Source organism: Haematobia irritans, chromosome 5 (genome assembly GCF_050003625.1).
Source record: "Haematobia irritans isolate KBUSLIRL chromosome 5, ASM5000362v1, whole genome shotgun sequence".
In the NCBI taxonomy this organism is placed as follows: domain Eukaryota; kingdom Metazoa; phylum Arthropoda; class Insecta; order Diptera; family Muscidae; genus Haematobia; species Haematobia irritans.
In genome coordinates, this window is record NC_134401.1 from 1537491 (window position 1) to 1552041 (window position 14551).

General features: G+C 32.3%; 1 protein-coding gene across 1 annotated transcript in view; it reads left to right on the plus strand.

Annotated features, from left to right (window-relative positions):
- The window catches only part of LOC142237917 (uncharacterized), a 222785-nt gene that overhangs the window by 1515 nt on the left and 206719 nt on the right, over positions 1 to 14551 (plus strand). Inside the window, exon 2 of the mRNA XM_075309374.1 lies at positions 1888 to 2672. Coding sequence (XP_075165489.1) covers positions 2075 to 2672 — 598 coding nt within the window. The 5' untranslated portion in view covers positions 1888 to 2074. The remainder of the gene's footprint in view (positions 1 to 1887; positions 2673 to 14551) is intronic.

Sequence of the window (14551 nt, forward strand, 5' to 3'; positions counted from 1 at the left end):
GTGATCTAGTTTTGCTTTTTTCGTGAATTTTATTTATTAAGGTGGGTACTATGTTCGGTTTTTCCACCAAAACACTAAATTAAAAGTACAAAAATATATATGAAGACGATTATATTTTTATCAAGTCTTGTCAAATTATGGATGGAAAAGATCCAAGGCATAGATTTCGAAAAATTTTATATTTCTAAAATAATTAATTCAAAAAAGTAACCGTGAAAACAAGCTGGTTTTCAGCTTGAATTCTGAATATAGTACTTGCCTTTAATTTAAATTGCTTTATAATTCCATACCCCCTGATATTTTTCCGATCTTTTTTTTTAATTTTTTCATGAAATTAAATTAAGTTTTTAATATTAATAATAACAAAATTAAAAGACGTATCACGCTAGAACGTGTAAAACTTCCGAATATGGCTAGGTTTTGTTCTGAAATTCGCTGAAGTTCTCTAACGTGAACTCTCTTGGTTTTAATTAGTTCACGTTACCGCTAGTGCACTGTATAACATAATTTTGATTAAGTCTAAATTTTTTCAGTGTATATGAGCATCACTCGATTTTGCGGGTTATTCAGTGCAAATGATATAGGACCAAGTTTTTTGTGATAAGTTATGTATATGTCGGACCTTTGTATTAGCCGACGGTAAAAGCTCAGTACTATGTTCAGTTTTCAAGCTGGAAACCAGCTTGTTTTCACGGCTACATTTCAAAATAATTAAACTATAAATATAAAATGGTTCACAATCAATTCCTTAGATCTTTCCTTTCATTATTTCACAAGACTTTATAAAAATATAATCGTCTTCATATAGATTTTTTTACTTTTAATTTAGTGTTTTGGTGAAAAATACGAACATAGTACTCACCTTAAGGGATTTTATTTTCTGAACCTTTACTTTGGTCATATTGTCGACGGAGTGCTGTAGTCTGATTTTCAAATGACTCAATCGTTGATTGGAAGCATGAAATTCTTTTATGTTGTTAAAGTTTACTTTTTAAAGGAAAATAAAATTAATGACAACCATTGACACATTTCCTTCGACCATTTATTATAGTTGTTGTTGTAATGGCTTAGAGAAGCTGATGTGATAATCACGAAGAGAATTTTCTAGTCGCGCGCCGGCTGTATTAAAGAGTCGATTATCGTGGGTGTCCGTTTTTTACATTTTTGAATATATTATCCGAATATAGATTAAGAGCTCTTTTGTTAATGTGTGAATGGATGTTGGTTGAGTTTGGCATCTATTCTCCACTAGAGGCGCTTCTTGTTAGTTCTATTTATAGCTTCTTTGTTGGAGTTTCTGAAGCGTTGTATCTCCCTCTTTTTATATCATGACCACACTGTGGAACAGGGTATTATAAATTACAGCATATGTTTGCAACACCCAGAAGGAGACGATCTTGGCACATGGCGTCTTTGGCAATAATGCTCAGGGCCGGCCTCTAGATTCGATATGGCTATGTCCGTCTGTCTGTGAACACAAAGTCTAAGCAGCAGTTTTATTTCTGTCGCCCTTAAACATGGCACAAGTATGTGTTTTGAATGTAACTCTATTGATTTTGGTAAAATTCTGTGTAGATGTAGATATAGCTTCCATATATATCTTTCGCCCGATATGCATTTATGTGGCCCCAGAAGGCAGAGTTTTACCTTGATTTTCTTTAAATTTTGCACAAACTTATTCTCAATCGGTTCAGATTTATAGGTCCCACATATTAATTAACATCCTAACTCTACATGGCAAATTTGTTTGAAATGGGTTAAGATAAGCAGGATATAATATAGTTGGCCCTACCCGACTTTAAAATTCCCTTACATGATTTTAATTCAGAAATATTGCCAAATTTAAAATATCCATATATTGTATACTATTCTACTATGATTTTTCAGCAAAGAATAGAAAGAAATTCTTAAAGTGTACTCTTAACGTTTAAAACTATAAATAAATTATAAAATAAGTATTAAATGCATATGGTTATAACATTAATTAATCAATTCTCAAAAAGCATCGGCTTTGGAAATTAAGAGGGATATTGTGTCACAGATTTATAAAAATACAACTCGGAAAACTACAACAATGTTGCATAAACGTTCAATAAAAAAGATGAATAGAAATTCGCATTTGTCGTCTTCACATTCGTTGTCATTATGGCCAAATATTAATTTTAAACAATCCACTGACACAACAATTGATGATACAACAACAAAAACAACAACAACAAATCGCAATAAACTATGTAAATATGACGAAACAATAGTATCGATAACAACAAAAACAAAATTAAGAAAATCATCTTTATTGTCTTCGTTGTCGAAGGATCTGAGATCTCACAGTAGAAAAGTCCAATACAATGCAAACAACAACAACAAAACAACAGCACAAATCCACAACAGAAAACAATTTTGTAGCAAACAAAGACAACAACAAACAACAACACTTAAATTCTGCGGCAACATCACTACCAACAGCAGCAGCAGCAAGCATAGCAGTGAAGAGGAAAACTCTCGAATCAACAGAAAAGGACACTTATTCAGCAGTTGTTGGTGGTCAACGTTGCCATCATTGAGGTCCACTTGGATTCTTTGCCTTTGGTTATGGATTGCAATTTCATCACTGGTATTTGTACAGTGCATACCATCACCATCTTCATCGATACAACAGCCACAGAAAAGAGGTAAGTTTTATTTTGTTGTTGTTTTGTTTTGTACACGCCTATATGTACCATTTCATCAACTACTGCTACAATGTATTTGTGTGTGTGTGTGAATGTATAATGCTATTGGAACAAGTAGTGTAAATTAAAAACAACCACTGTATTGCCTGCTTTTGGGAAATGTTCTACGTTTTGTTGAGTATAGCATACTTCTAGGATGGTTCCATTTAGCAGTCGTTGTATAGTAAAACTATACTGGTAGAGTTTAAGTTTAAGGTGTCAATTTGACAACGATAAAATGACACCATGCGTTGCCAAAAAACAACCAGTGTTGATGATCTGAAAACGTAATGGTTACGTATGCCTGCAGCATACGCGCTAACAGTCGCCTTAGCGCATTGCAGTACCAACGGAGTTGCCATAAGATCGTCTAACGAATATTTTAAGACTTCATGGCCAAAGAAAAACGAAAGCCGTTTATGAAATCGTGAACGTGAACGTTTTAATTTTTCGTGAACGTTTCCTTTTCATTTTGTTATCGTCCGTTCACGATTTTGAAACGTAATTTTTTCTATTTGTATATTAACATATATGATAACGACTATAGAACACTCTCCACAAAACGAAAAGAATGAGTGGCATTCGGAGCATTTGGGTGGTATTAGAGAGAAGTTTTTTTTGACAAACTTTAAGAGAAGTTTTTTTAGTAAGCGTATTATTGTTTTGTACCGAACGTTCTTAAAAATAAAACATTATTAACCCTTTCACTACAGAAAGAAACCTAATGTTAAAAACTTTAATTTTCTTCTATTTCTACGTGCACTAACAGCATGTAGAACAAAAATTGTAATTTTGAGAACCTACCTCAATTACTTCAAGAGCTATATGAGTTTGTTCTGAAAACTTGATTTTTGAATTGTGACCAAATGGCCTTACGAAAATAAGCGCTATTTGGCCTATAATATCTTTCGAGGTGTGAGAAAAAATACCAAAAAGAATCCGAAAAAATATCAGCTATAGTATTTTGTATGAATGCCCATTTACTAGAGACTTGCAGTAGAAAAATGGTCTTAAAATTTCGTATTTTTCGTTTATTGTTAATGAAATTTATAAAAATGCATTTCAGTGCTCACCAATATGGAAAATATTTATAGCGTAGTTAGATTAAGGTCTCTACTTTGAAATAACATCGAGAAATAAATCGAAAGTAAATGGGGAATTAGAGTTTGGTGTCGTTTTCGAATGTCCTCCTATGTGGATTGACTACCGATCAAAGGGTTAAGAGGATGCAATAATTGCAAACGTACTCAAACTTGGTATAGTAGAATAAACTCCATAAATCTATTTTGCATTTTTCTATTTGAAAGATGAAAACGATCAGAAAGGCAAATATCCTTTTATTAAATTAATGAATTTCTATAAACTTTATATTATATATATTTTTTATATTATAGCTAACCATCCCTTATTAAAAGACTTTTATCTTAACAAAGTTTTACTTATTATAGCACCTATTAATACAGCATGTACAAACATTTTTTCCTTATTACCATGGTCATCTTTAATATTCTTGGAATTTCACAAAGTATATCTATCTTGTTGAGATAGTTCCACTAAGAATCTAATGCCTATCCTTTTCTAATGGTTAACTAAAAAAGGTAAAGCATACTTATAGGCCGCAAAGTAATTAAAATACACTCTGGGCATGCGATATTCGAACAAAGTTTATGAAATTTCTTCGGGAAAGTGAGATTTGCTTTCAGGGCATTGTATGTAAATTAAAAAAGAGTTTCCACTTTCTCCCGATCCTTTTGTAAACCAAAGAAGATGAACAGAAACTTTGGCGAACGAGTTAATGAAAACATGGTTAATTAATTGCTGTATAATAGTACTTTTCTCAATCCCTTTTTTGTTGGTTATGTTTTGTTTCATCTTACATTCTTTGCTTTGCATTCACTATTGAAAAGGTATCAAACATAGTTATAACCCTCCAACAGACACGCAGCCATATCCATTTACAAAGAAAATGAAGAAATGAATGCAAAATATCATGTAAATAGGTTCCTTTTTTCTTATCAGCATTCAGATCGGTGTGCGTGTTTTCATTAAATACCTCAAGAAACAACGAAGGATACTACTCGCAGTAGGGATGGAAGAGGCAGAGGCGAGCATCAGTCGTGGAGATAGATAGTAGTAGAAAAGTGCCAGTGGTAGTAAAAGTTACAGTTTTGAAAAGAAAACTTATTTAATTGGCACAAAGAAATAAGAACAATATCAAACTATGTGGCACAAAATGAAAATGAAAAGACCACAAGAAAATCATCTTTCCGAACAGTAAGTAGAAAAGAATATATAAGCAGGTTTATATAAGTTTTGCTATACTCTCCAAGAATGGAGAAATTAATTGTAATTTGATGAGTTGCTAAATGTTGTAACAAAACATAACAAAAAGTCTATGAAACTCCATTTTCATATATATCATTGGATGTGATGGTGTTTGGATAGAGAAAGCTCTGCTGGATTCTCAAAAATATTGGTATTTTTTTTTTTTTTATTTTATAGATAGGGAAAGCTCTTCAAGATTCTAATAATTCTCGGACACTATTGTATGCTATTTATTGTGGAATTATCGATTTAGCAAAAATTTTCATTTCAATTTCAAATACAATTTGTTTTTTTCTGTTTTTGTTTTAATTTTTTTGTATAAAATTTCTGTTTCTTCACGGATGAAAAAGACTGTTTTTCATATGTTTGGCTATAAACATTATATGTTTGGAACACAAATTTTTAAACACAATATTTTTGAGTGCAAGCCTATAATGTTCATAAACTAGCATAACATGTTTGGGACATATATGTTAATATGTTAGAACATATTATGTTTGGGACATAAAATGTTTGTAAATATAATATGCTTGGATGCAAACATATATTAATTTAGAAATAGCCTATAAACATATATGTGTTTAGTAGCTTGGAGCGCTATTTAACAGGGAGCGATATTGAATTAAGTTGGTGGTTGTTGCTTGTTATTACAAAATTAACATTTTATTTTTCCTTGGGCAATTGATCAGCTACTTCTTTGATCCTTACAAACTGTGTGGTCCGCTGTTCGAATCCCCGTCCGACAAAAGGTAAAATTAAAATAAAAAAAATCATACAATTGAATAATTTCTTCTACAATGTTTGTATTACAGAAAAAGGTGCTAAGAACTAAAAAATCTCGTGGAAGTGAGAAAGATGTGGGGGAATATACAATTGGGCAGAAACAAAATTTTGAGCATTCAGGTCGAAAACCTATGTTGTTAGCACCTATATTACCTGTTTATTTTCATAATTCGTTATGATTGTAAATATATAAATAAATAAATAAAATTTTGAGCACAATATTGTTTGGGAGAATTTTTTTAAGCATATAATATTTTTGGGTGTAAAATGCTTCCAAACATATTATATGTTCACATAATAACATATTGTTTTTTGGAAGACAACATTATTGAATTTGGATGCAAAAATACAAAATGTTTGGAACTTAGACTACCCAAACATATATTGTTTAGACCAATATGCTTTCAAACATATTATATATTGGAAGAGATCAAACATATAAATGTTTGGGCAATACCCAAAAATGTATATGCTTGAAGCAAAATATGTTTGGGAGTATATGTTACAGAAGCGATTTTTTGTGAGGGTGTAGGGCTTGTGTTTTGTACCTGACTGAAATCTCATATGTGTATATAACCATCGTTACCTGAAGAAATTAAATCCCAGTTGTAATACGATTTTTCAGTATGACATTTTTTTATCTGCTTCCAATAATGTTGGTGACGTTTCTGTGTGGGTTTTGGATCCAGTCTAACCATACCCGAAGTGTACCCATAACATCAGACAAACACTGTGGCTAACCCAACCTAACCTATACACATATTACTTAAATTACATGAAATTGAATGGCATTTATTTTCTTGGCATTTATTTAGTATTTGGACCCTTCTCAAATTATGTTCTCCCCGAAGAAAAATTTTGAAAAATATATAGAAATTTTATTCTTTTCTTTTCTAATGGCATATTCTTCTTTTATACACCAAAAAAGAATAAAAATCCAGAACAAATTACACAAACTTTTCGGCCACAATAAGAATATTAGCATAAATAGCATCCATACCCTTTGCAATGATTTCTTTAGAGCCAAGAAAAGTTTTAGCTGTTTTTTTTTCTTGTAGAACAACATCAGTTAAACATTGACCAAAGAGAAAAATTACAAGAAGAAAATAATTTTGAAACTTTTTTATATGATGGCATAATTAAAAAGTTAAGTGTTCATTTTCTAATTGTTTGACTGACCGAAGAGCAGAAAAAAAGGAATCTGACATGGAAATATAAGGCCATTAAAAATAGTTTTGAAAGGAATACTTTTCATAACAAAAATAAAACTCTGTACAATGAAAACATCAGTATTTGAGAAATATAACGTCTATGTATGAGATGGCTGTGTGCTCTGCAAAATAGGGTTCTAAAAATAACTTGGGTAGGGTAGCAATGGGTTGAATTTTAAAAGTATTGGTTGTATTCCATGCCATATTCCATGCGGGTTTCATCGAAATGGGGACTGAGTCTTAGGGCGTTTTCGTTTCGCAAAAAATATGTTGCCCTGGTGTTACACTACTTTTTCCCTCATTGTATTTTCGCTCAAATAATAGTGTCATTCCAAAGTTATTGTTAATTCATAATGTTGTGGGGGATACAGGATCCAAAATCTATGACAGTGTCCTTTATATTTGGCAATCAATTTCGAGAATGTTGCTCCTTTTTACCCAATCGAAATCGCCATTAATATCTCACGCAGTTAGGTTTCTTCTGACATACGACTAGAGGTGTGCACGTGACACGAAATTGTCGTGACTCACGAAAATTTTCGTGATTCGTGCGTGAGTCGTGAGTCACGCTCATGACAACAGCGTGAGTGTGCGTGAGCGTGATTAACAAAACAAAATGTCGTGCGTGAGCGTGAGTCACGAAAATAATATCTTCGTGAGTGTGCGTGAGTAACGAATTACACTCACGACAATATTCCTGCTTACCAACATAAAACGCTTAAGAGTTAAATTCAATTACAATTCTAGTGACACCTGAGATGTTAAGAGTTTAATAACACTCTCGATTTTAATAATGCTCATGTTTTCAGACACTTCGGTAAGGTAAATTAATTATAAAATTATTCGTGAGTCACGATATTTTTCCTGATTCACGGTATTTTTCGTGAGTCACGGTATTTTTTGTGAGTCACGACGTTTTCGTGCGTGAGTGTGCGTGAATATAAATTTTCTTTTCGTGAGTGTGCGTGAGCGTGAGTCCTACCAAAAAATATCGTGCGTGAGTGTGCGTGAGTATGATTTTTCTGTCGTGAGTGTGCGTGAGCGTGAGTAAACTATTACTCACGTGCACACCTCTACATACGACTCGCTAATCTTGTTGACAGCATAGAAAAATATGTTTATCATTAAAATACTGCAAACCCCGGAATAAGATTTTTTGTGGATCAATATTAGCAAACGATCGGACATTTCCGGATACCCTGAGAACTAAGTATGACAACCGATGGACAGTCCAGAGTCAAGGGAAATTAAACAATTGTATAATGCATTTAATTCTTAGATCAACACAGAAATTAATCACATAACAATCAATTGGTTCTATAGACACCGTGATTGAAGCTGAAACAATGTTTTACTGTGTACTGTAGTATTTCGTCATACACCCCTCATATTCCTTATATGATCACCTCAAACATGTTTAAAAAGCAAAATCTTATTTTTGCACATGGAGCATGTGAAATTATATATTTGCTTTCGAAAAGCATTTTATATTTTGCGAGAAAACAAAATTTTTACGTTCGCCATCTAAAAATAACAGTTTGCTTTTGAAATATGTTTGAGATGATCATATTCCTTCCTGGGTGGATGACGAAATGCAATACATAGTAAAACATTTTTTCAATTACGGTGTCAATTGACCCAATTATGCTCCTTCTCTGTGTATAGTTTTTGTACATACACTGAAAGAAGAATTTTCTTCTCTGAGGAACGATACCAAATAATTTTCTATTGAAGCAACCAAAACTCATTAGATAAAATCGTTGCCACACCTGTCACAAATTTGCTCTTTAAGCAAATACTTTATAACAAAAGGGAATTTCGTTTGTCTAAAATTTCGTTCCTGTGAAAAGTATTTTTTCTTTGGGTTTGTGTATAATGTGTAGCACTTAATCATTTTTTTCTGAAGATTAACTTGGATAAACAGGAATATTTGTATAATACAAGCTTTTATATAAATGATATTTTACATTTAGAAACACACAAAATTTTAAATGTATTTGTATGCAAACATTTTAAAAATCATTATTGGCTATCAAAAACCACTAATAACCGTGGTATTTGTCATTAAACCAATCCATAATATGTTCAGCTTTTCATTTAAATGCAAAGAATCGCATCATAACAATTGACCACAGGCTATTGACTTATCTCTATTATAATAAACCCTTTTATTTAATATATTTTCATACAAAACAGTGATCATAAAATTAGAGAGTTACGATAAAATCGTTAATAACAATAAAAATTGATATAGGTAATTTTGTTAATTTGTTAATAATGACAAAAAAACAATGTGTCGCACCTTTTTGTACATAAACAAAATAAAATGTGTGTAATTTTTTTCCTACGCAATTTATAGACATTAAAATATGTATTTGCTTGTTTTTTTTTTTTTCATACCAGGGTATGTAATCGACTCATTCGCATTTCCAACCAAAGCAAATTTGTAGGAAACATTTTGTTTGTGCACTCTTGGTTGTTCATACCATAAAAATAATGTAATTTATTTAAATTTTATTCATCGTTAATTATCAATTTTAAACTAATTAAATTAGTGTTGTTTGCACAGGCTAAATACAAATTTAACAACTTCACCGAGCTTAAATCCACATAGAGTGCAATAAACATAAATACTTAGCATACTTTTAGGCTTGCTATTTATATCAGCATATAATGTAGCATACATTGTCGGCGCTATTTATATGGTTGCTATCTGTATTGTTGACTATGTTGATAATTGGTTTTTAACCAATCTCCTACCCATCTCTCTCTCTCCCTGATACCTCAATAGAACTTTGAAATTTTTGTTATAATCAGGACATCGCATTGTTTGCGTTTGAAATTTATTTATATTATATGCAAAAATTATTACACGATTTATTTTAGCAGCCATTTGAAAACTCTTGGCCATCATAACTAGGTTGCTATGGACAACTAAATAGCAATTGGACCAAAATCTATTTATCCTTTTGAGGTTCTAAATGGATTTTGAATAAATGCAATCAAAATGCCATCATACAAACCACATCAATTGCGATAATAACATAGATGTCAATATGACATAGCATTGCAAATGGAAACCACTAAAGTGGGCCATTGAATACATCTCATGTTGGCTATATAGACATATGCTTTAGGATCTCTAATCAATTGTTTTTAGGAATTAAATCTTTGTTTATGTGAATGATTTTACTTTACTATGTTATCTCTATATGAATTGTCCATTTTGTCAAGTAACATGATATTCACATCGAAAGGCTCATTTTCACATTAAAATATTGGCAAATATGATTGGTAACAATACCATCGAGGGCTAGCTAATATTTAAGGGCACATATTTTTATGTATATACCGATTTATTCTTAAATGTCGTCAGTAATCATAATTCTTAATTGAAATACGAATTGCTTCCCTGTATCCCGCTTATTACATCGTTATAATTTAAAAGAGTTCTTGGAATTTCAGTGTTGTTGAAATAGACACCCTTGGAAAGTTTATCTCGCAAACTCAACTGAGTTGCGAGTTGTATTCCGTTCCTCTCCTCCCAGTTGCCGCCATTATGCATGGATCCTGCATAAGGCGGGTCCTTGAAAGTTTATCTCGCAAACTCAACTGAGTTGCGAGTTGTATTCCATTCCTCTCCTCCCAGTTGCCGCCATTATGCATGGGCCCTGCAAGACTTTCTCTACGCATTTCGAGAGTTTTCGCCATATAATTTTTGTTTATCTCTGATGGCACGGTGAACTTACTATTATTTGTATCATGTTTATTAAGTTTAGTATGCATTAAACATATTTTGTTGATGTAATGACAATTGAATTGAAGTCTAACATTAAATCCACATGGTTTTTATTTGTCTGTGCCTATTTTGCCTTAAAGTAAATGACCATTCTTTGGTAATTGTTTGGTTCCTTGCTGCAGGATTTCATAAAGTTTCTAGCTTATTTCCTCGGAGAGAGTGAACTATGCTAGTTGTCCTCTCATAGAGTTTTCCTTGAATTTCTCCTAAACTCATCCTCCTCCTCTTCTCCACCGTGAAGACTGTTTAGCATAAGTATTAGCTGTTACAGTTATAAACTGTAAACACAACTCGCAATGCTACAAAAATGAAATTTCTGGAGAAAACAAATTTTTTCTCGAAGAAAAAACAATTAAAGTTTTTCAAAGTTCTCGTTGTTGTCTGGAAGTGGTCGTTATAGTAGTTATGATCATCATTATCATATTTTTACACTCAAAAAATGTGAATGTAATTCAAATACTATCAGGTTGGGTGCGAAAAAACTAAATAATAAAATCTTACCTCTACTCGAATTTTCGATTGGATTTGGTGCCAACATCAAAATTCGATTTTGGCCAATATAATAAGTGGTTTAGTCGAGTTTGGCCCACTCGTTTATTCGATTTGGCCAACATAAAAGTCGATTTGAATTGGTGAAAAAAAAAATAAAAGGGAATTTATCGGACTTTCGACCAATCGACTTTTCGATTTAACCCATATATGGAAAAGTCGACTTTTGCCGTCGCGACTTTCAACTTTTTTTATGACTTTTCAGGATAAACTTAAAGTACATTAATCTTCTATTTCAAAATCGTGTTGTCGATTTTTTCGTTAACAAGTCGATTTTGGTCGCTATAAAAAGTAGATTATTCGAATTGGAAGATTATGTCGGCATTGATTTTTTTTTTTGACAAATAGTTGATTAGTCCAAAAGTTGAGTTTCCATTTTGGCAAAAAAAAAACGACTTTAATTATGATGTTCACCTTTTGGTTCCCTTAATATGATTTGATCTTCAAGCTAAAGTTTTCGATCATTTGGAAGTCGTATTTTTTCCTTTTATTCGCCAGAAATATTCTGAATTTTAAGAAAAAGAAAGTTCTGACCTACTTAGGCAATGTACATTAAGCCTCCAAATATCCTAAACGAGTATGGTGGGTTTTCCGCCCACAATTTGATGAAGCCTCGATATAAACCGATCTTCTATTAGGTCCACTTTCCCCATATAAATCGATCTCCATAATTAATGTCCTGTGAGTTTGGGATAACGAAATTTCTATCCGATATCTTATATGGATAGAACTATGCATATAGTCCCATATTTTCGAAAAAAAAAACAGTGGGACCAAATATGTTTTTATTTTTTATGCAATGGCAGACTAGTGTTGCTTTTCATGCAAGTTCTTTTGTAGAGTGTAGTTGATTTCTCTCAAGCGCACACATAGACACATTTTCATGCCCTTACACTCGTTCACACAGAGAAATGTTAAAACTTTTCCCATTTTCTTTTTGGCATTCAACACTGGTGTGACCAGGCTTTACATTTGCTTGCACACTTCTTGTTTTTTTTTGTATTTGGTTTGTTTTTCAAACTTGTGGCCAAGAAAGGAGCCGGAATCCTATGCTCAGCTCGGCTGATGGTTACGACGACAGCAATGCCGACATCAATGCCCATATCGTTGACTATGCCATCCAAATGGCATCGTGGACAACTGAGAGTTGGTGTATCACTTGGACTTGTTGGAAACCAATGTTTTTTGGTTACAGCGGTATTTGTGGTTGAATGGTCGAAAATTCTTGGCAACAACTAGCCAAATTAATTTATTTATTACTCTACCATTTCTCAAAATAATTTGCAACCGCATTCGAAGTGTGGCAACCGACTGGGGGCACCAGGCCCCGGTAACCACCAACCAACGGCATTCGACGAAAGATATATCGCTTCGTTTATGCGTTTTTTGGTAATTCTGTGTGAGTGCGAGAGTGTGAGGTGAAACACTTTGCTACAATGACTGAGGCTTTTAATGTTTTTAAGTTTAGTGATTTTCTATTTTGTACCATGAATTATGACTGCCGAAAAATGCTGGTGAATGTATTAAATTTGCCACGTAAATCAAATTAGGAGACAAATCTTTTGGCTTGTTTATTATGGGCCAGCTAATGGTTAGATGGGAATTTCCCATAGATTGGAAAATTTTATGGTTTACATTGATTTACTGGTACTGGTGGTATACACAAATGCATTTTGTAATTATGGAAAATTTGTATGGAGCCAGCCCCAATTTTGTTATTACCTTTTTTAGGTACCATAGCACAAAGACTTTCTTCCATAATTCTCGTTTGTTTGTACTGTTGCTACACTAAAAGAAGAGTTTTCTTTTCTGCTCTTAAGGAAAATACTTTATAATAAAGAGGAATTTTGTTCAGTGTTTTTTCTTATGGCAGTAGATGAGTGATCAACTACATCCATGCAAAAAAACAAAAACAGCTTCCAAAAAAATAGTTTGGATCCCCAAGTAACGATCCAGAAGTAGTGCAAACATGGATCATCTCCAAAGAAAAAAAAATCCGTAGTTAAACTAACGCTAAATTTAACTTATTTTTCTTGGAAAAAAATTATTTGCTTGTAGTTAAATTATATTATTTTTATCGAATTTTTCCACTGCTTAATGAAATCTTACTTTTTTTTAAGTATGTCTCAAAAAATTTATGAACTAAACGTGAGTATAATGTGCAATGACCGTACACATAAGTTCAATATGAACTAAAACAAATGAAAATTTTCGTACGATTCCCAAAAATAGAATGAACTACTGTATGGTTAAAATGGTCATGATTTGGCGCCAATGATTTTCTTCTTTACTTTTAGTTAATTTTTCACTTTTTTTCGGTGTCCAAAGAATTTTACATGGGCTTGTCATAGAACGGAAGTACTCCATTTTTGATCCGTTGCATTGCTTTAGAAGTTGTGCCTTGGGAGTTTATTTGGATGAAGAAATTTAAAAAGCTTAAAAACAAATTTTGTTTTTCCAATTTCACTTTTTATTTTTATCAGTATTTTTTTGTTACACTTTCTTATTATTTAATTTTTACAAATTGAAAAACTTCATCGCTTCCACCCGGGGTTGAACCTGGGTCTGTTGGAACCATAACAGACCACCTTAGCATACTCAGCCTCAAACGCCATTCAACACAATGCATCAAAACGTCCATTCAAGTATTTGTGGTATGAACCTAATATGACACCACGGCATGACATTCTAACTACTTCCTGAGATGTTCTTTATTATCAAATCTCACTAGCGGCAATTCTTTTATTAAATTTTTTTTAAACAATATTTTTTATCGTTTTTATTTTGTTTTTTGTTTCGGCATATATTTTTGCATAAATATATTTTTTCGATTAAAAATTTAAAAATTAAAAAATTAAAAATTGTCGTAATTTGCAAAACCTTCTCAAAAGAACTTCCATGGATGTGAAAAAGTCAAACGGCCCAAATTCAAATCCCAGCGGGGATGTTTTTTTATTTTTTTTTTACTTTTTTATTGATTTTCTATTTTTTTTTTTGCGAAACTTTATTGTCCAAAACTTTAATTTTCACTTAAAACGGTCTAATTCCGTACTTTCTATGACTTGTCCAAAAGGACTGAATCGGAAGTGGAAAAAATTGATGGGAGATGCGCTTTAAAAGAAATGTTTATGGAAAAACTTCCAATTTTTTTTTTTGCTGGGATATAGTGAGCC